We start from the raw sequence: 21,840 nt of genomic DNA, 5'->3' as shown, positions 1-21,840 counted from the left end.
CAGATTCTTTCACATGTAAAACTAGGAATTTGGGGTTTGAAAGTAGGAGGGATCATCTTGTACACGAGCAATATTGTGATGCACACAAAAATCGTTCTCACCAGACGCTAGCTGGAATGTTTTCCATCACGGTGTGGCTGTATTCGGTTTGTGACTTGTTTGTGCATTATGGAGTCCTTCTGTTGGTAGCAAGCCTTTTAACTCTGCTTGTAGACATCAAATAGATGCTAACCCATCGTCTTTTCTCTTGTTTCTGCCATGTCCTGCCTCTCTGCTGCGGATGGGCTTTCCGTGTGCGCCTTTTCCAACCCTGCTTCCCCTGCCCAGCTGTCTCTGTCTCTGTCCAATCAAGATGGCATTTTAGCAGAAGAGTCCCAAAACCTGTCGTACATGTCCACACCAAGCATGAAGCTTCCCCCTTCAAACGGTGCACTACCTAATCAGGCCCATGGCTCAGTGGGGCTGGGCATGCAAAACTTGAATTCTGTTAGACAGGTGAGTGTGTTCACGTGTGCAGGGAGTCAGCTTCACTGTGTCGAGAGACAACATCGTTTCAGTGAAATATTCAGGATTGTTCAAAACTTTCTGGCCTTCCTCAATGTGCTTCATTGTTTCTCTTGCCCCTTCTCACCCTGCCCCAATTATAGTCCCACTCCAAAAACAGGCCAGCAATGTCTATTGGTGCTGCTTTTGAGCTGTGTGCTTGCAGGTTGGGATATGGGGATCGGGCAGGAAAGTGGCGTAGGGGTGGAAGATCAGCCATGATCTTATTGAGGGGCCGTTTGGCCTACTCCTGCTCCTAATTCCTTTTGTGTGGCCTCCAACTATTCCCCTGTCATACTGGAGATCTTGTAATCTCAGTTCTGTTCTGGCACCTTCTCCCTGACTCGATTGAGATTAGAAACTCGTGAGAAATGATGGAACGAACCAGCAGCCTGTCCACGGAATGGTAGAACTTTACAGCACAGAAAGAGGCTATTCCACCCACTTCTGCTGTGCCAGCTCACTGAAAGAGCTACCTTCCAAATCCCTTTCCATGCACCTGTTTAAATTTTTATCCAAATATTTATCCACTTACCTTTAAGAGGTTATTATGGGTCCCACCACTATTCCTGGTCAGAGCACACTGAAGCAGTGATGTATCATGCACCCAACAAAAAATAGTTCCCATATCCACTGTACATTGCCGGTCCCATGGTACAGATCATTTAGGGAAGTCTGTCGGAGCATCTCGCAGCAAATAGCTGAGGTAGCTTTTTCTGTAGAATATTTTGCCAGTAGATCACTGGCTAGTTGAGCACAAGAGCTCCACTCATCTGGATATTCGAACTGCCCACATGCTCATGGTTAGGGTAGTGATGGTGACGAGAGTAATACGCAATCCTTGTATAAGGAAGATGAGGCTTCTAACCTGTCTTAGAGACCCCAGCCTGGAGGGGGCTTTATCTTTTCAGAGTGGCTGCAGGGTAGGTTTATTGGTGTAGTTCCCCGGTCCCCTCCCTCACCACCATCACAGTTAAGTTCAAGTTGAAAAGAAATGAACTGAAATCACTTCCCTAACGCATTTTGCATTTGTGATTATTGCAGAAACTGAAGCGATGAGGGGGTTGGTGGTTGAAAGAACAGTCGCTGTGCAGCTAGGAATGCGGGGATGGGTGGGGTTCATTTCTAAAAAGGCACGGCCTGAGGGGAGGGGAGGCCGTGGCCCGGTCTAATTCGGAATGAAGCCGAGCAGGGAATTGTCAGCGTGGAACTGTTGATGTGTGAAACCCGTTGAATGTCCATAGTTCAGTGTACTGTTACCCTCGTGTCTTTCCTTACACTGGCTCTGTCTGTCTGCGGGTCTGTGTACTAAGGAACTGGGGCGTGTTTAAAACGGTGGATCTTTGCTCTGATGCTTCTTTGTGCTCTTGTTTACAGAATGGCAATCCTAATATATTTGGCGGCATGCAACAGCCTCCAGCACAACCTCTTAACTCATCTCAGCCTAATCTCCGCGCTCAAGTGCCTCCTCCATTATTATCCCCTCAGGTACACAAACGTTGATGTGATTTCCTTTGCTGTTTTCAGAGTCTTTCCCCCCACCCTTTGTTCCATTCAGTTAATCGGAAGCAACAAGTGCTTGGCCACTTAACCAAATGTTCCAATTACTTTGAGCAAGGCTCCCTAATTAGTTGTGCTCTTTGTTACAAGTAAGGTGGTTTGATGTCCCATTGCAACTCATTTTAAATCGTGGGGGGTGGGGGGAAGGAAGGGTTTGTAGGGGGAGGGACATCCCAAGTGACTGAGGAACAATGCAGAAAGTGCCTAACCTCTATGTTTATCATCCAATCTGTTTTTTTAATGGTGGTGGTGTGGTAGTGGGTGACTTCATGTGTTTAAAGTCTCTCTCTGCTGATCCGGCTACAACTCTTGGATGGAGGGTCTACTGAATGGGACTGTTGCCTGTTTTGGAATGCGGAACCTTCTCTGGTATCACCAAAATGGCCAGATTTTCTGAAGTACTGGTGTGTATTCCGCAGCAATATATAAAACAGCCTCCACAAAAGAGCCGGTGGATTTATGGTTGCTGATGAGTTGTTTTGGGGAGATGCTGTGCTCGCTTTTCTCCTCCCCCTTGATGGAAAGGCTGACTGACTGGGTGCGCCAGTATCTGGGCTGTGTAATAAGACAGGTCTCATTGTGTGGCAATGTCACAATATCTGCGTGGTGCCTGGGGGGGGAGGGTGCAAGTCACTCCAGCTCACACACTAATGGGGTCGGGGAGCTGTGTGGATGATTTGTCTTTTGAAATAGGATATTGATCTCTCAATCATGCATTTTGCAGATTTTTGTTTTACTTTTTACGAGCTCCCAAGTACCTGGTGAGGCCACTAGAACACGAACTTAGTTGTGGTCTGGCTGCCAATTAATAACCAGTCAGAACGGCTGAATGTTTAAAAAATGTTTCAATCCTAGTGGCCCGTTTTAAAATTTTCTTCTCTTCTAAAAGGTTCCAGCATCATTACTGAAGTATGCAACAGCCAACGGGAGCCTAAACACTGCACTATTGAATTTTGGCCCCCAGCAAGTAGCCATGCTGAACCAGCTCTCCCAGCTGAACCAGCTGTCTCAACTTTCACAGATCTCCCAGCTACAGGTACAGCAGCAGCTTGTTTCTAAGAACCTTCTGTATATGAGTAGAATGTCTGTATGTCCCTCATTGGCTGAGCTCATCCTGGGAGTGGCTGTGCTATTTAGACTGGCCATCTCCAGTCTGATCCCTGATATGTGCTGGGTTAGCTGATCTCTCCGAGTGGTAGTACAGGTGCTGCAATTGGTTAGTCCATGCTCCCTCTGCTGATCGCCACCAATAATCCCTGCTGGGAACTGTGCTCGTGGTGTTGGATGAGGGCAGGGCCCAGCCCGCTGCAGGGCCGTCTTGAGGTCGAATTGCCTGCTGACGGCGCGCAGCCCAGGGTTCGTGGAGTTGGATATCGGGGTGATGGAAGGGTCATTGCAAGATAAAGCGGAAGTGTCTGCCGGCTCGGCATCCCCAACACCAGCCTGAAGCATTCAGCAGCATTTATTGTCAATGGATGGTGAGATACCTGAGCTGAGTTCAACTTACTCTTCGAACAGACTTGCAGCACAGTCTGGTTCATTCCTGGAGAGAACACCCATGTGCCCGCACCACACTCCACCAGCTTCCTCAGTTCCAACACAGACGAGGCCTCCTGTCTGGCCCAGTGGATAATTTCCGACTACCCCCAGAGCCCCAGAGTACAATAACCTCAATATCTTCACATGGATCGAAGCTTGTGGGATGTGACTGGTCCAGCCTCCCTCGAGATCCAAGTTCCCGATGTCCAGTGTATGATTAGTTAGAGCTGTTGTTTGCTCCATTTTACATTTTTACTCTTCTTTCTTCATATTAGCGACTGCTGCTTCAGCAACAGAAGGCACAGAATCAGAGGAACGTGCCTGGACCCATGCGTCAGTCTCAAGAACAGGTAACATCTGCAACATCCTCTATAGAGCTTGAGAACTTGAGAGCTATCGATGGTATAAGCTGTGACTGCCTAAATCTCCCACTGATCGCAGTAAAACAATTGTTCTGTGTCCTGATCAAACATGAGCTGAATGTCCTAGTGTAGAAACTCTGGAGTGTACCTATCTCTGTATAAACTCTAGTGTGGAAGGGATGGCGGCTGAACTGGCACTGTGGGGGTGGTGCTGCACTGGTGCTGTTGGGGGGGGGGGGGGGGGGGTGCTGCACTGGTGCTGTTGGGGGGGGGGGGGTGCTGCACTGGTGCTGTTGGGGGGTGCTGCACTGGGGGGATGCTGCACTGGCGCGCTGTGGGGGGGGTGCTGCACTGGCGCTGTGAGGGGGTGGGAGCTGCGGAGGGTGTGCTGCTGCACTGGCGCGCTGCGGAGGGGGTGCTGCACTGGCGCTGTGGGGGGTTGCACTGATGGTTTGGATGGAATCATTGGTACTGTTGGTGAGGTGGGGGCTGCACTAATGCTGTGGGGGGCGGGGGTTGAGGGGGGGCCGGCTGCACTGGTCCTGTGTTAGAAGGTTGTCGGGTCTCCTGGCCCTGTATGTGTTGGGGGCACTGTATTGGATCCTGGTGACACTGTGCCTGATGCTGCCCTGAATCTTTACTTTCAGTTTTAACACTGGCCATTTTGGCGGTCTCCGTTAATGAACCGGGCTTGAATTCCCCACCATCATTATAGGCTCAGTTCACCATCTCCCCCAGCAGCGCTGTTTATTTACAAAGGGGGAGTAACTTAGTTCTGGCAATGAAATAGAATCTTTCTACAACCTGTAAATTTCTAAAATCACAGGATTTGAGAATGTTAAAGTTTGTGTTGCTGATTTTCAATGTGGGGAGGGGCTAACAGTGACTCCCAATAAACGTTCACTCGGCCATGGAATGTATTGCCACTAAACGCGTGTGTTTCTTTGCCTCCCCACGTGTTCAGGCTGCTCGTGTGCTCAACATGCAACAGATGCTGCAACACCCCCGTCAACTGGATACAAGCCTTCTGAAGCAGCAGCCTCCGTCACAGCAGCAGCCAATGCATCAGCCCTCCATGAAGCCCTTCCCGGAGAATCTCATGCCCCCCACCCCTCACGAGCTGCAGACAAAAGAGCCGCCTTCGCTCAACTCGTACAGCAGCTACCCTTTAGGTGGGTTTCCCCAACCCAGTCCAGGGCAGTCTGATCCCACGGTGCCACAAGCTGCTCACCTTCCCCACATGCCCTTACACTACCCCATGCCCAAAATGTATCTTCCTGACAACAGCCCTAACCACAGCCTCCTCAGCCCCCCAATGTGTAATGCAAACAGCCACATGCCAGGCTCACCCATCCATCAGCATGCTGGGAGGAAGCCTGCCACTCAAGAAAGGTCTATGTCAAGAGGTGAATAATCTGTTTGTATAATCTTTGGTCTACAAATGTACCCCGGGGATGAAACTGAAGGCGCCCCCATTGAGTCGGGGCCCCGAGTGTTTCCCGCTGACACTTGGCGGGCACTGGGCTCGCGACCCGGAGGTCGTGAGTTCAAATCTCACCATGGGCAAGTTGTGGAATTGAATTCAATAAAATCTGGCCATTTGTGGGAGGGGGGATGACAGTGAAAAGCTGCTGGATTGCAGTTAAAAACCAAACCAGTTCATCACTGTCCTTCAGGGAAGGGAATCAGCCACAGCTACTCGGTTTGACCTCCATGTGACTCCAGTCCCATGCTCCCCGGTCGACGGGCTCTGCCGTGAGGCTCCCCAGCATGTAGAATGGCCTCGCTCAGAAGATGAGCGAGGTGCCAGACAGCTGCTGTCGTCTGTGGAACTATCGGAACAAGTCCGTGTCACTGGGGAGGAGGAGAAGGGAGAATGTAACCCGTGTGTGATTTTAATACGTGGTCTGGGGAGTTGCAGTGTGAACATTCAGTCTTAAGTTTGCGTGTATGTGTCTGTCTTTTGTGCCTCTAACACACAACTGTTTTGCTTCCTCAGGCTTGAATCCAAACTTGAATGTACCCCTGGATTTCGGCAGTATTGTTAACCTGAAAGAGCCACAATCCCAACAGTCCCGACTGAAGCAATGGACTGCATCGGAGAACCTTCCTGTTAATTCCTCTCTAGATCAAAACTCCAGCAAACATGGTAAGACACCAGTGACTCCCCGACAGATATACAGGCAGAAGAATATTAATGGTCGATCTTCAGTCACTTGAATAGTCTGCAGAGAGAGTCTGTGGATCATGGGGATCTTGTGTCTTGGTATAGGGTCACTGTGAATGTTTGAACTGTCATCTCAGAATTGTTTCTGCACTGGTTTGTGGTCAAATTTGAAACCAAGCAACCATTTTTTTTTTCTTTCTTTCCCCAGGTGCTACTTCAAGTGGTCTTAGTATTTGTCCTGGCAAGTTGCTTGAAGAATCTCCTTTTGGTCACTTTGACATTTCCATGAACTCTCTGGCCAGTCCTCCTGGATCTGTTGGAGATGGCTGGCCAAGTGCCAAATCACCCAGTGATAAGCTCTCTAGCAATGTTAATTGGCCACCAGGTAAGAAATGGCGTACTTGGTGACATTGGAACCCATGTTAGATGCATAATTTTAAAACCAGGAGCCTCGTGTGACTCCCATGTTCAATTTCAGGATTCAGGGTGTCAGTGAAAAGTAAATGCAATAATCTCCCTCGAGGATACTTTTAAAATATGGGGACATCTTGTGGCACAAGGCGCTACTGCACTGTGCTAGCTATTTGTGTGTATGGCAATTTGAACCATGCATCCTTTCTGTCGTGCTCAGCTGCAATAGCAAATGTCTACAAGACACTTGGGGCCTGCAACTTGATCTCATTAGGATTTAATTGTGTGTACACTTTCAAAAGAGCAGTCACATTTTATTTAATCCCCAGTATATGTCAACTTGCTACAGCCTGATGTTTATAGGGTATGTTAGTTTTTATGGCAGAGGATTTTGAAGTGAGTCAGTGGAACAGAACATATTGCCTGTTGGGCTTTGCTGCTTCCTCGCACACAAGGGAGCGGGGAGATTAGCTTGGCGTGTTGGCCAGTGCTGTCACTGGCGTTTGGTTGCTAGTTAAACTTACCATGTTGATAAAACCACACACAGCAGAGCACGATTCCACCACCATTGATGCACAGGCCTACTTGGAAGTCCAGCCAATTGCACGGAGGATCTTAAGACGACGGTCTAAAAGCATGACATGACAGGAGAGAGCCATTCGGCCCATCATGTCTGCCGACTCAGCTTTCTGATGGACGGTTCCACCTGAAATGTTATGTTGCCTGTTTCAGATGCAAACTGGTTTGTTTTCCTTCAATTTGACTTCCAGAATTCACAGTTGTTAAACCTCCATTGTGCAGAGTGCATCGTTTTCCATTGTTTTAAAATTCCTACTCCACTGGATTCATTGAGCCCCAGGATTTCCTGTGGCTGTCGTGGGATCAAAAGGGTTTCTTTTATAAAGCCGAGTGCTGTTGGATAGAGTGGAGCTGCTGCAGGTGTGTGCAATTCACTCTCTAAAGGGTGGAGTGATTCTTTTGGAGTGACATTGCCGCAATATGTGGTGCGATTGGGAGTGTTGATCTTCAGCCCATAAGGTGCAACAGAAATTTAACAGCCATAAAATATTTTCATCATGTTCCTTCCATGCATTGAGTCAGTCAGATGGGTAATGTGCTAAAATTAAGATAATGGGTCTGTGAAATGGAGAACCACCAAAGGTACTGAATTCTGGGTCAGCGGGTACCGTTTGAAAAGGTCTGGATCAGTGCCCAGCAAGAAAGTGGACTGAGGGCTATGGAGAGCTTGATGGGTGACGTGGCGTTAGGGGGGAAGCTTGTGATTGAATTATTCACACATAAACTGTGTGGAAGGAGTGGGCCCGATGGGCTGAATGACCTTTTCCTCCAAGTGTTCTGTTCTTGATCTTTAAAGGCAGTTGTCAGAAATAAACAAGGGTCAAAACGGACACTGGCAGGGTGAACGCCCAGTGCACTGAGCTGCTGGTAGATTGTGGCTTCATACCCAAGGTTCTTTCTGTACTGAGTTATGGATTTGAAGGTTCCTCTGTTGGGAGTCCCCCAGTCAGAGTGTTTTCCCAGAATCTGCCATCCTCTGGAATTCTAACCTTCACTGTTTGATTCTTCTTCCATCTAGAGTTTCGCCCTGGTGAGCCGTGGAAAGGTTATCAAAACATTGACCCTGAAACTGACCCTTACGTCACTCCTGGCAGTGTGATGACCAGTCTGTCGATCTCTACTGCCCGGGATCTTGACCTCCTCAGGGACAGGAACAATGGTAAGTGTCAATCTTGAAATGTGTTCTTTCACCTGAAGGTATATTGTAAAACATACAGCGCTGAATCGTGTTCCCGAGGCTAACACGATTTCTTATCTCAAGACAATTTCTTTAAGAACATAAGAAATAGCAGCAGGCCCCTTGAGCCTGCTCCGCCATTCAATAAGATCATGGCTGATCTGACCATGGACTCGGCTCCACTTCCCTGCTTGCTCCCCATAACCCTTTACTTCCCTCATCGCTCAAAAATCTGTCTCTCACCACCTTAAATATATTCAATGACCCAGCTTCCACAGCTCTCTGGGGCAGAAAATTTCATAGATTTACAAACCTCTTGAGAGAAAAATTTCTCCTCATCTCAGTTTTAAATGGGCGGCCCCTTATTCTGAGACTATGTCCCCTAGTTTTAGTTTCCCTTATGAGTGGAAATATCCTCTCTGCATCCACCTTGTCGAGCCCCCTCATTATCTTGTATATTTCAATAAGATCACCTCTCATTCTTCTGAACTCCAATGTATATAGATCCAACCTACTCAACCTATCCTTATGTCAACCCCCTCATCTCCGGAATCAACCGAGTGAACATTCTCTGAACTGCCTCCAATGCAAGTATATCCTTCCTTAAATACGGAGACCAAAACTACGCAGTACTCCAGGTGTGGCCTCACCAATACCCTGTACAGTTTTTTAGCAGGACTTCTCTGCTTTTATACTCTATCCCCCTTGCAATAAAGGCCAACTTTCCATTTGCCTTCCTGATTACTTGCTGTACCTGCATACTAACTTTTTGTGTTTTATGCACAAGGACCCCCAGGTCTCTCTGTACTGTAGCACTTGTAATTTTTCTCCATTTAAATTATAATTTGCTTTTCTATTATTGCTGCCAAAATGGATAACCTCACATTTTCCCACATTATACTCCATCTGCCAAATTTTTGTCCACTCACTTAGCCTGTCTATATCCCTTTGCAGATTTTTTGTGTCCTCCTCACAATTTGCTTTCCCACCTATCTTTGTATCATCAGCAAACTTGGCTACATTACACTCAGTCCCTTCATTCAAGTCATTAATATAGATTGTAAATAGTTGAGGACCCAGCACCGATCCCTGCGGCATCCCACTAGTCACTGTTTGCCAACCGGAAAATGACCCATTTATCGCAACTCTCTGTTTTCTGTGAGGATGAAACTTATCTGAGGCACCTGATGATTCATCTTCACTTATGGTTAGCGGCAAACTGAGTATTGCCCACCATTCATGGCCTGCCCTCCTCGCCTCCCATTGTACCTCCAGTTGTGTGTTACTTAAAGAAAGACTTGCATTTATACAGCATCTTTAACGACCTCAGGATGTCCCAAGTGTTTTATAGTCAATGATGTTACTTTTGAAGTATAGTCACTGCTGTACTGTAGGAAACGTGGCAGCCAATCAGTGCAAAAACGGCAATGAGAGAATGGCCAGAAAATCTGTTTTAATGATGTTGGTTGAGGGATAAATATTGGCCAAGGCACAAGGAGAACTCCCTGCTCCTCTTCCAATAGTGTCATGGAATCTTTTACATCCACCTGAGAGAGCAGGTGAGGCCGCGGTTTTACATAGAATATACAGTTCAGAAACAGGCCGTTCTGTCCAGCCAGTCCGTGCTGGCGTTTATGCTCCAGCCCCTGTGGAGGTCGCTGTCGTGCTTAACGTCCCATCCGAAAGGCGGCACCTCCAACAGTGCAGCACTCCCTCAGTACTGCACTGGAGTGTCAGCCTGGATTATGTGATCATGTCTCTGGAGTGGGGCTTGAACCCACAACCTTCTGGCCCCGAGGCGCGAGTGCTGATAAGTATTGGTGGAGAAAGCAGTTTAACCAGTGCTGTACCTCAGCCCATGTCATCTGAGTGGCTGGTGCGAGTTGCACAAGAAGGGGGAATAGAGGGATTTCATAAACTCGTAATAAAAACATTTTAAACAGCAAGTCGGAATTCTGGATCCCTTCCTAATATGAGGAAGGGGATGTTCCTGGAGGAGAGTACTCTCTACGTTGGGAAAGTCCCTAGGTTACAGCACTCGATACTTGGGAAAAATTGTATACCTTGTGTTTAAAAAAAAAAATCGAGATTTTTATATATTGTTGCACTAACCTACTTCATCATTTAACAGCCAGAGGTGCAGTTTAACTCATACATTTCTTGTTCTTTTGATGTGTTTCCTCGGTTTAAATTTGTGCATGCAGCTGCCAACAAGTCACTGATATGTCACCGTGTGTATGTCCCATAGGGTCGTCCTCATCTATGAACACCACGCTGCCTTCAACTAGTGCCTGGTCCCTTGTTGGTGCCTCCAGCTACAATAGTTCCCTCAGCAGTACAGCACAAAGCACTCCAGGTAGGAAGTGCTTTCACTAACAATGACACGTGCCCCTTTCCAACCATCTCAATATGCGAAGCCAACGGTGAAGGCTGGGTTACATTACACGTCACCTGCAGCCTGTAGGTTTGTAGATGTCCTTCTAACTGAGGCACCTCTATGTTCTTAACATTTTTAATGGGGGGGGGGGGGGTGGGGGGGCTGGGATTTGGATAAACTGACCTCCCTTTCTCTGCCTTTTTATGTCTTGTCAGCCTGGCCTGCATACTAAGAGTGGGTACACACCCTGCCAGTAATGCTGCTGAGCAGCCATTCACCAGGAGGTGGCAGGGCTGGTCCAGGCATGACGCTTGCTCCTCCCCTCCTGGGAGTTGGCAGAACCTCTAACCCAATCATGGAGTCAGGGGACTGATCACAGCCAGGCTGCAACCTACACACACCCCTCACTGCAAGTCATTTGGGTGCATACCAGGAAGTTGGTAGTAAATTCTAAATTTAAAATCTGAGGATGTGTAGACTAGTAACTCCCCACAGAGCAGCGGTATGGGGGGGGGGGGGGGGTACCCATGTGTGTGGGAGGGGGATGCCCGTGTGTGGGGGGTTGCCTGTGTGCGCGTGGGGTGTGCGCATGTGTGCGCGTGCGCGCAGTATCTGCGCGCGGGCAAGTACTGGATGATTGAATTCTGACCTATTTGTGCTTTCAATCCGCAGCCAGAATCGGTGACCCCAAATCTACTTGGTCTCCTGGTCCGGTTACCAACGCTTCCCTGGCTCACGAGCTGTGGAAGGTCCCCCTGACACCCAAAAACACTACCGCTCCGTCCCGCCCGCCACCAGGGCTGACCAATCAGAAGCCTTCGTCCTCGTGGGGAAACAGCTCGCTGCGCGTGGGTGGAGGATGGGGGACGCCCGAGTCCAGATACAACTCGGGTAAGAGGCGGGTGGGCTGCGGCCGGTGACGCTGACCCTTTGCTGCAGTAAGTGAGAGAAAGGATTGGCAGCAGTTCAAAGCAAGCCCGCCGATCGAGAGCTTTGTTACTGTGTGCCTCACTATAGTGTCGGCAAAATATGTTTCTGAAGTGTGTTTTTTTTAAAATGTCTTTTCCCTTTTAAGTTTCTCTCCTCTACTCCACCTCCCCCCACGTTGTTGGGACGTGCGAGGGCAGGCAGTGGAGGGCGGGGCGGGTGATGGTACGATTGTTAGTTACATCCTTGTGTTTGATTTACTACAGGCCCAAGCTGGGGCGACATCAGCTCAGGGAGAATAACCAATTGGCTTGTTCTCAAGAACCTCACGCCTCAGGTAAGCAAAATGCATTGTATTCAAGCCGTGGTTCAATAATCCTTGCAATCAGCAGCACACCCTCTCTATAAGATCGAAGCCTCTGGTATAAGTGGTAATATATTGAGCTGGATTCAGAACTGGCTGGCTGGCAGGACGCAGGCAAAGAGCAGTCCTACATGGATTTGGATCTGATTGGAGACCGATCGCCAGTGGTATCCCGCAGGGATCGGTGTGGGGAACGATGTCTCCACTGTTTTTATTAATGATCGCGATGTAGGTGTTGGAGCGACAATTTGCAGATGATACCAAGATCTGAGCGAGTGTTAGAACTGTAGATGATGCTCGTCTGCTTCAGGCAGATCTTAATGTTTTGGAAGATTGGGCTCACGACTGGAAAATGATGTGTAACTTCGATAAATGCATGTGGACAGAGGAAATGGTCAACATTCATATTCCCTTCAGGGAAAGGCATTAAAGAAGGTGGAGATGGAGGGCGATTTGGGCTTTCTAGTGCATGCACCCTTAAAGGCACATGAGCAATTCCCAGAGAATAGTGGAGCTCTGGAATAGGCTGTCGCCTCGTGTGGGTGGATGCAGACTCACTGAATTCCTTCAAGTGAGAGCTGGACTGGTTTCTGGCTGCGGTGGAGATCACCTCTTACAGAAAGGAATTCAGGGCCAGAATGATTTCCTGGGCTAGTTTCGATCATCTGGATGGGCTGGAGAGGAATTTCCCAGATTTCCTCCCCCTCCCCTCCCAAATTGGCCTGGGTTTTTTTTAATCTTTTTTTTTTTTTACCTCTCCTGGGAGATCACATGTTTTCGGGAGGGGAGGAGAGTGTGTGTATTGTGATACACAAGGGATTGCAATTGTATGGGACAGGCAGATGGTCTGTACCTGTCCGTCATTGTTTGTATGTAGCCCACCTGTGTCCCTTCCCATAATTAATTGAGTTGACTAAGAAGTTGAGCAGAGAGTGTCAGCTTAGGATCCCCGACTCTGTCACCATGAAGAAGGGGCATGTGACAGCTGGGTCGACTGACTCTCTGTGACTGGGGAAGAAGGGCCCAGGTTGTTTACGCATTGCAGCCTTTAAATTGTATTGGAAACTTGATCACTTTAATTTACTGGCACATGAAGCCGCACAGGTTGCACACCTCCAGTCCCAGACTCTTTAGTCCGGAAACCTCCCTGGTCCGGCAGGGTGGCGTCCATTGGAAAAATAAATTGTAGCTCCACATGTTAAACATACGTGTGATGCATTTTGGACGACAAATCTTGACAGCCTTGCCCTGGCCAACTGGAGGTTTCACACTCTGGCTGGTGCTGTGGTTTGACACGTGCTCCTCGCTGCCGAGGCCGCCTCTCCTTGCCTGACTGGCGGCAGGCGCGCATGCTCTGAAGGCTGCAGCTGCTGCGCCGGCCGGGCTGAGCCGACATTTCTCCTCCCCCGGTGTGGGGAGCGGGGGTGGTGGGAGGTTGTGTGTGTGTGTGAGAGAGAGAGAGAGCGATATCGTAGAGCGACGTGATCGGGGCCCAAGGGCAGCACGGGCCCAGCCCACACTGCGATATGTGAGCGCACTAGGTCTGTGCAGCAGAGCTGGTCTCCAGTCGTCTTGGTTAATCCTTGCCACTGGACCAAGACCTAGCTCTTGTCAGGCCCGTGTGGTCGTGAACGACCACCACACGTTTAAAAAAAATCCACGCACAGGCATCTTCCACCCTTTAACCTGTAGTTCGGGGCCCACTCTCTCAGGATGCAGGTCCTTCTTCGAAACACCTGTGAGCACATCTCTTTTTGGTGTGGAAGCAAGTCGTCCTGGATACGAGGGACTGTCTAAGGGAGAGTGAGAGAAGAGATGTGTGTGTGTGTGTCTCGCTGCGAGGAGACTGCCGCTTCCACCAGTCAGAACATAAGAATTAGGAACAGGAGTAGGCCATCTAGCCCCTTGAGCCTGCTCCGCCATTCAACAAGATCATGGCTGATCTGGCCGTGGACTCAGCTCCACTTAACCGCCCGCTCCCAGTAACCCTTAATTCCCTTATTGGTTAAAAATCTATCAATCTGTGATTTGAATACATTCAATGAGCCAGCCTCAACTGCTCCCTTGGGCAGAGAATTCCACAGATTCGCAACCTTCTGGGAGAAGAAATTGCTTCTCAACTCGGTTTTAAATTGGCTCCCTAGTTCTAGTCTCCCCAACCAGTGGAAACAACCTCTCTGCCTCTGTTTCTATAAGATCACCCCTCATCCATCTGAACTCCGAGTAAAGACCCAGTCTATTCAATCTATCATCATAAGGTAACCCTCTCATCTCCGGAATCAGCCTAGTGAATCGTCTCTGTACCCCCTCCAAAGCTAGTATGTCCTTCCTTAAGTAAGGTGACCAAAACTGCACGCAGTACTCCAGGTGCGGCCTCACCAATACCCTATACAGTTACAGCAGGACCTCCCTGCTTTTGTATTCCATCCCTCGCAATGAAGGCCAACATTTCATTCGCCTTCCTGATTACCTGCTGCACCTGCAAACTAACTTTTTGGGATTCATGCACAAGGACCCCCAGGTCCCTCTGCACCGCAGCATGTTGTGATTTCTCCCCATTCAAATAATATTCCCTTTTACTGTTTTTTTTTTCCCCAAGGTGGATGACCTCACATTTTCCGACATTGTATTCCATCTGCCAAACCTTAGCCCATTCGCTTAACCTATCTAAATCTCTTTGCAGCCTCTCTGTGTCCTCCACACAACCCGCTTTCCCACTAATCTTTGTGTCATCTGCAAATTTTGTTACACTACACTCTGTCCCCTCTTCCAGGTCATCTATGTATATTGTAAATAGTTGTGGTCCCAGCACCGATCCCTGTGGCACACCACTAGCCACTGATTTCCAACCCGAAAAGGACCCATTTATCCCGACTCTCTGCTTTCTGTTAGCCAGCCAATTCTCGATCCATGCTAATACATTTCCTCTTACTCCGCGTACCTTTATCTTCTGCAATAACCTTTTGTGTGGCACCTTATCGCATGCCTTTTGGAAATCTAAATACACCACATCCATCGGTACACCTCTATCCACCATGCTTGTTATATCCTCAAAGAATTCTAGTAAATTAGTTAAACATGATTTCCCCTTCATGAATTCATGTTGCGTCTGCTTGATTGCACTATTCCTATCTAGATGTCCCGCTATTTCTTCCTTAATGATAGCTTCAAGCATTTTCCCCACTACAGATGTTAAACTAACCGGCCTATAGTTTTGTCTGCCCCTTTTTTTAAACAGAGGCGTTACATTAGCTGCTTTCCAATCCGATGGTACATCCCCAGAGTCCAGAGAATTTTGGTAGATTATAACGAATGCATCTGCTATAACTGCCGCCATCTCTTTTAATACCCTGGGATGCATTTCATCAGGACCAGGGGACTTGTCTACCTTGAGTCCCATTAGCCTGTCCAGCATTACCCCCCTAGTGATAGTGATTGTCTCAAGGTCCTCCCTTCCCACATTCCCGTGACCAGCAATTTTTGGCATGGTTTTTGTATCTTCCACTGTGAAGACCGAAGCAAAATAATTGTTTAAGGTCTCAGCCATTTCCACCTTTCCCATTATTAAATCCCCCTTCTCATCTTCTAAGGGACCAACATTTACTTTAGTCACTCTCTTCCGTTTTATAGATTAGTAAAAGCTTTTACTATCTGTTTTTATGTTTTGCGCAAGTTTACTTTCGTAATCTATCTTTCCTTTCTTTATTGCTTTTTTAGTCATTCTTTGCTGTCGTTTAAAATGTTCCCAATCTTCTAGTTTCCCACTAACCTTGGCCACCTTATACACATTGGTTTTTAATTTGATACTCTCCTTTATTTCCTTCTCTTACCGCCCTTCTTTTTCACTGGAATATATTTTTGTTGAGCACTGTGAAAGAGCTCCTTAAAAGTCCTCCACTGTTCCTCAATTGTGCCACCATTTAGTCTGTGTTCCCAGTCTACTTTAGCCAACTCTGCCCTCATCCCACTGTAGCCCCCTTTGTTTAAGCATAGTACGCTTGTTGGAGACACTACTTCCTCATCCTCAATCTGTATTACAAATTCAACCATACTGTGATCACTCATTCCGAGAGAATCTTTTACTAGGAGATCGTTTATTATTCCTGACCAGATCTAAGATAGCTTGCTCCCTTGTAGGTTCTGTAACATACTGTTCAAAGAAACAATCCCGTATGCATTCCATGAATTCCTCCTCCAGGCTACCCCGTGCGATTTGATTTGACCAATCGATATGTAGGTTAAAATCCCCCATGATTACTGCCGTTCCTTTTTCACATGCCTGCATTATTCCCTTGATTATTGTCCGCCCCACCGTGAAGTTATTATTTGGGAGCCTATAAACTACGCCCACCAGTGACTTTTTCCTCTTACTATCTCTAATCTCCACCCACAATGATTCAACATTTTGTTCATTAGAGCCAATATTATCTCTCACAACTGCCCTGATATCATCCTTTATTAACAGAGCTACTCCACCTCCTTTCCCTTCTTGCCTATCCTTCCGAATTGTCAGATACCCCTGTATGTTTAATTCCCAGTCTTGGCCACCCTGCAACCACGTTTCTGTAATGGCCACCAAATCATACCCATTTGTAATGATTTGTGCCGTCAACTCATTTACTTTATTTCGAATGCTGCATGCGTTTAGGTAGAGTGTTTTAATCCTAGTTTTTAAACCATGATTTTTAGTTTTGACCCTTCCTGCAGCCCCCTTATATTCATACATATTGTCCCTTCCTATCACCTTGTGGTTTACACTTACCCCAGTGCTACTCTGCTCTGTTGCCTCCTGCCTTTTGCATTCTTTCTTGGGGTCCTGTTCATCTGAGCTCTCACCCACTCTAACTAGCTCAGAGCCCTCTCCTGGGTTCCGAATACTCCTCGCATTGAGGCACAGAGCTTTCATGCTTGCCTTTTTATTACACTTTGACCCTTTAGAATTTTGCTGTACAGTGGCCCTTTTTGTTTTTTGCCTTGGGTTTCTCTGCCCTCCGCTTTTCCTCATCATCTTTCTGTCTTTTGCTTCTGTCTCCATTTTGTTTCCCTCTGTCTCCCTGCATTGGTTCCCATCCCCCTGCCATATTAGTTTAACTCCTCCCCAACAGCACTAGCAAACACTCCCCCTAGGACATTGGTTCCGGTCCTGTCCAGGTGCAGACCATCCGGTTTGTACTGGTCCCACCTCCCCCAGAACCGGTTCCAATGCCCCAGGAATTTGAATCCCTCCCTGCTGCACCACTGCTCAAGCCACGTATTCATCTGAACTATCCTGTGATTCCTACTCTGACTAGCACGTGCCACTGGTAGCAATCCCGAGATTACTACTTTTGAGGTCCTACTTTTTAATTTAGCTCCTAGCTCCTTAAATTCGTCTCGTAGGACCTCATCCTGTTTTTTACCTATATCATTGGTACCTATATGCACCACGACAACTGGCTGTTCACCCTCCCTTTTCAGAATGTCCTGCACCCGCTCCGAGACATCCTTGACCCTTGCACCAGGAAGGCAACATACCATCCTGGAGTCTCGGTTGCGGCCACAGAAACGCCTATCCATTCCCCTTACAATCGAATCCCCTATCACTATAGCTCTCCCACTCTTTTTCCTGCCCTCCTGTGCAGCAGAGCCACCCACGGTGCCATGAACTTGGCTGCTGCTGCCCTCCCCTGATGAGTCATCCCCCTCAACAGTACCCAAAGGGGAATGACCGCAGGGGACCCCTGCACTACCTTCCTTGCACTGCTCTTCCTGTTGGTCTTCCATTCCCTGTCTGGCTGTGTACCCTTTACCTGCGGTAAGACCAACTCACTAAACGAGCCACTCACGTCATTCTCAGCATCGAGGATGCTCCAGAGTGAATCCACCCTCCGCTCCAGTGCCGCAGGCTCTGCTCGCGGTTCACACACGGACTGGCTCCAGGAGTAGGAGCGTGGGTAAGGGTCTGCGCTGCTCCTTGACTTTATCCTCCACTTTATCTCTGATCTCTAGGTTTTTTTGTGTGTATGGCATGTGGTTTTTTGAGGTGTTGGTGTTCATTGAGGTAAGCGGGCCGGCCAAGGGAAGGGCTCGACAGGCGGCTGACTGAGGCGCCGAAGCTGGGCCTGAGGATTTTTAAAAACGGAGTGATTCTGGTTCGACTATATGCTGTACAGTCGGCTTCTACACAGCCCGCATCTGGGTCGTTGTCAGCAGCGTTGTCACCAGTTGACCTCCCATGGTTCGGAAAATTCTCTGGTCCGGCACCAGTCAGGTTCAAAGGGTGCCAGACCAGCGAGGTCCAACTGTACAACAGTCACTTACTTTCCACCCGGCCACCACCCCGCAAAGACACGGCTTTATGCCAGGGAGCTGTTCTGTACACAGACTAGCATCCCTCTGCTATCTTCTCCCAATGCCAGTCACTGTGTGTGATTGTAGCCGGGGACAATCAGCAGGGCCTGTCTTGCCTTCTCACTCGGACACGTTCCAGGTCACTGGATAGCCGGAGCCCTGGCTGATTAGATTGCTTCCCTTCCCCAGCCCATGCTGCCACAGCTAACTTCGCAGAGATTGAACGGAAGCTCTGTAGCTCAGTGTCACCTCGGGTAGATCACTGGACTGATTGCGAGCCCTAGCTGTGTAATCTGAAAATGAGATAGACCCAACGCAGTTTTAAATTTCTCCTCGCTCAATGATCCGAGTTCACAGTGTAACTGGCCAACAATTGGTGCTGTTTAATGCACCGGGAGCAGCTCCACACCGTTTGTCTGTCTCACACAGCAGCCCAGGTAGTGTGTGTTCTGGGATATGGAATCTTATCCTCAAATCCTGTCTCCAATTCTGCCCTCTTGCACAATCGCCACTTCCTTTGCCTCACCATCGGTGGTCGTGCCTTCAGCTGCCTGGGCCCCAAGCGCTGGAATTGCCTCCTATACCTCTCCGCCTCTCTGTCCCGCTCCCCTCCTTCAAGACACTCCTTCAAACCGACCTCTTTCATAGAGCTTTTGGTCACCTGACATATCTCCTTTTGTGGCCGTGTGTCAGATTTTGTTAATTGCTCCTGTGAAGTGCCTTGGAATGTTTTACTACGTTAAAGGCGCTATATAAATGCAAGTTATTGTCTGACTATAGACCTGTATTAATCCCGCTGACTGGACTCTTGCTGTGTCTTTAATCTTCAGATTGATGGTTCCACCTTGCGTACACTGTGCATGCAGCACGGTCCACTAATAACATTCCACCTTAACCTGCCCCACGGAAACGCTTTGGTCTGTTACAGCTCGAAAGTAGAGGCAGCCAAGGCACAGAAATCTCTGCACATGTAAGTCGGAGCCGAGCTGGACTGCCAGCCTCGAGGTGGCCTTTTGTCATGTTTCCGGGAGGGGGAAGGGGCGCAAGAAGTGGGTGGGGATTCTCTCGTGAAAGAGGTTTGGAGTATAAGAGTAAGGAAGGCTTGCTCCAATTGTACAGGGCCTTGGTGAGAGCACACCTGGAGATTGTGCACAGTTTTGCTCACCTTATCTAAGGAAGGATATACTTGCCTTGGAGGTGGTGCAACGGAGGTTCACCAGACTGATTCCTGGGATGAGGGACTGTCTTATGAGGAGAGATTGTGTAGATTGGGCCTATACTCTCTGGAGTTTAGAAGATGAGAGGTGATCTCATTGAAACATACAAGATTCTGAGGGGGATTGACAGGGTAGATGTAGGGAGGATGTTTCCCCCGGGCTGGAGAGTCTCGAACTAGGGGCACGGTCTCAGGATAAGGGGTCAGCCATTTAAGACGGAGATGAGGAAGAATTTCTTCACTCACAGGATGGTGAATCTTTGAAATTCTCTGCCCCAGAGGGTTGTAGATGCTGAGTCTCTGAATATATTCAGGGCTGAGATAGATTTTTGGGGTCTCGGGGAATCAAGGGATATGGAGATCGGGCGGGAAAGGAGTTGATGATCAGCTGTGATCTTATTGAATGGCAGAGCAGGCTCGAGGGGCTATATGGCCCACTCCTGCTCCTAATTCTTATGAAACAAGAAGTTTGAACCTTGATCTAACCAAGCTGCGGGTTTGAGATTATGAAGTGGGAATAAGTCTTGCGAGTTTTTACTTTCACAATATGGGGGACCCGCAACTGGGCACAAAGCCCCTGCCCCATCCCCCAACTTCATGAGTCTGTTTCTAAGCTGCGGCATCTAATGTTTAGCTCTTTCCTGTCACGAGAATTTGCAATATAGGTCAGGGAGTTATTTTTAACCATGCTCACTTGATTGATGAAAAAGCATCCAGCAGTACAGTGCATGTACTTCGATAAGTACATGAGGGGGAAAGGAATCGAAGGATAGGGCAGGACAAGCCTCACGATGAATATAAATGGAGCAGTTGGGCCGAATGGCCTGTTTCTGTGCTGTACAATTCTAGATTGTGCTCGTCCTTTTCAGTTGCTAGACATAAATGAACCTGTGCAACCGTCACCAATTTCTGCTTTGTTCAGTGTACATCATCAGTTAAACAGGAAGGATCCATTAGAGGCAGGAGTTCTGTGGGGCTGCTGAGGTTAAACCAGCCTTTGGTCTGCTGCAAAAGATGCTGGGATTGCAAGGCCAAGGCCGTCTCTGGCCACTTCCTCATCTCCCTTACCACCAACATCCTCCTATTTACACCCAACCTCACCCCCCTCTCCTCTGGTCCTCTACCCATCACAGCACCTCTGTTGCCATTGACCTGCTAAACTGCGCTCTCACCTTTGATGGCCTCGTTCAACCAAATGGTACACAGCCCCTCACTCCTGTCATTCCCTCAATACACTCTCCAAGCTTGTCTCACCCATGAAGTCGGCCTTCTCCTAACCACTCACCTACCCTGACTGACATTGTTAATGGGTCTCTCTTCACAGGCACTCTCTCCTTCCCTTTCAAACCGGCAGCCTCACTCCTCTAAATTCCAACCCTGAGCTGACTGTCCTCTCTCGATTATACCACCTCTAACCTCCCTGCCCCTTCTCGGGGCCTTGAACGTGTTGCTTCCCAGGTCTGTGCCTTTCTCCGAAGATCCCTGTTTGAATCGTTTTCAGTCTGGCTGTCCGCCCTTCACACAGCACTGAGGCCGCCCTGGTTAACTTCACCATTCCTCTGCAACTCTCGTGCACTGTCCCACCGCATCATGATATGGCTAACCGTGATATCTTCCTCTTTCCTCTCCTTTACTGACCAACTCGATGACATGGTTCCAATCCTATCTTTCTGGATATAGCCAGTGTATCTTCAGCAAAGGCTTACCGTCCCACCCCGATACACACACCCCTTGAGTCCCCCAAGGATATATTCTTGGGAGTCCTCTTTTCTCATCATTCGCATCATCCACAGGATCAGCCTCCGTAGATATACTGATGTTCTGCTCTTCCATTGACCACCACTGAAATCAGGAAGACTAAACGCATGATCTTTGGTCCCCATCATAAACACCACTTCTCCACTTCTCTTTCCTCCCTTCCACCTCTCCACTTCTCCCCCCCCCGCCTCTCTTTCCCCCCCCCGCCTCTCTTTCCCCCCCCCGCCTCTCTTTCCCCCCCCCGCCTCTCTTTCCCCCCCCCGCCTCTCTTTCCCCCCCCCGCCTCTCTTTCCCCCCCCCGCCTCTCTTTCCCCCCCCCGCCTCTCTTTCCCCCCCCCGCCTCTCTTTCCCCCCCCGCCTCTCTTTCCCCCCCCGCCTCTCTTTCCCCCCCCCGCCTCTCTTTCCCCCCCCGCCTCTCTTTCCCCCCCCGCCTCTCTTTCCCCCCCCCGCCTCTCTTTCCCCCCCCCGCCTCTCTTTCCCCCCCCCGCCTCTCTTTCCCCCCCCCGCCTCTCTTTCCCCCCCCCGCCTCT

At 48.8% G+C, this 21,840-nt stretch overlaps 1 protein-coding gene across 7 annotated transcripts in view; it reads left to right on the top strand.

Moving 5' to 3' along the window:
* LOC139281298 (trinucleotide repeat-containing gene 6A protein-like) overlaps positions 1–21,840 on the top strand; it is a 40,765-nt gene that overhangs the window by 15,868 nt on the left and 3,057 nt on the right. For 2 of the 7 annotated variants that reach the window (XM_070901432.1, XM_070901429.1), the window contains 12 exons: positions 328–495; positions 1,921–2,031; positions 2,993–3,139; positions 3,918–3,992; positions 4,969–5,410; positions 6,004–6,153; positions 6,380–6,556; positions 8,180–8,320; positions 10,587–10,694; positions 11,388–11,606; positions 11,909–11,979; positions 19,167–19,306. In XM_070901432.1, coding sequence (XP_070757533.1) covers positions 328–495; positions 1,921–2,031; positions 2,993–3,139; positions 3,918–3,992; positions 4,969–5,410; positions 6,004–6,153; positions 6,380–6,556; positions 8,180–8,320; positions 10,587–10,694; positions 11,388–11,606; positions 11,909–11,979; positions 19,167–19,306 — 1,949 coding nt within the window. The remainder of the gene's footprint in view (positions 1–327; positions 496–1,920; positions 2,032–2,992; positions 3,140–3,917; positions 3,993–4,968; positions 5,411–6,003; positions 6,154–6,379; positions 6,557–8,179; positions 8,321–10,586; positions 10,695–11,387; positions 11,607–11,908; positions 11,980–19,166; positions 19,307–21,840) is intronic. The other 5 variants (XM_070901433.1, XM_070901435.1, XM_070901431.1 and 2 more) reach the window with 5 other exon arrangements.

This window comes from Pristiophorus japonicus, chromosome 15, assembly GCF_044704955.1.
Source record: "Pristiophorus japonicus isolate sPriJap1 chromosome 15, sPriJap1.hap1, whole genome shotgun sequence".
NCBI classification, from domain to species: domain Eukaryota; kingdom Metazoa; phylum Chordata; class Chondrichthyes; family Pristiophoridae; genus Pristiophorus; species Pristiophorus japonicus.
The sequence above is the reverse complement of the archived record's forward strand: the minus strand, read 5'-3'. Positions and strand labels throughout refer to the sequence as shown.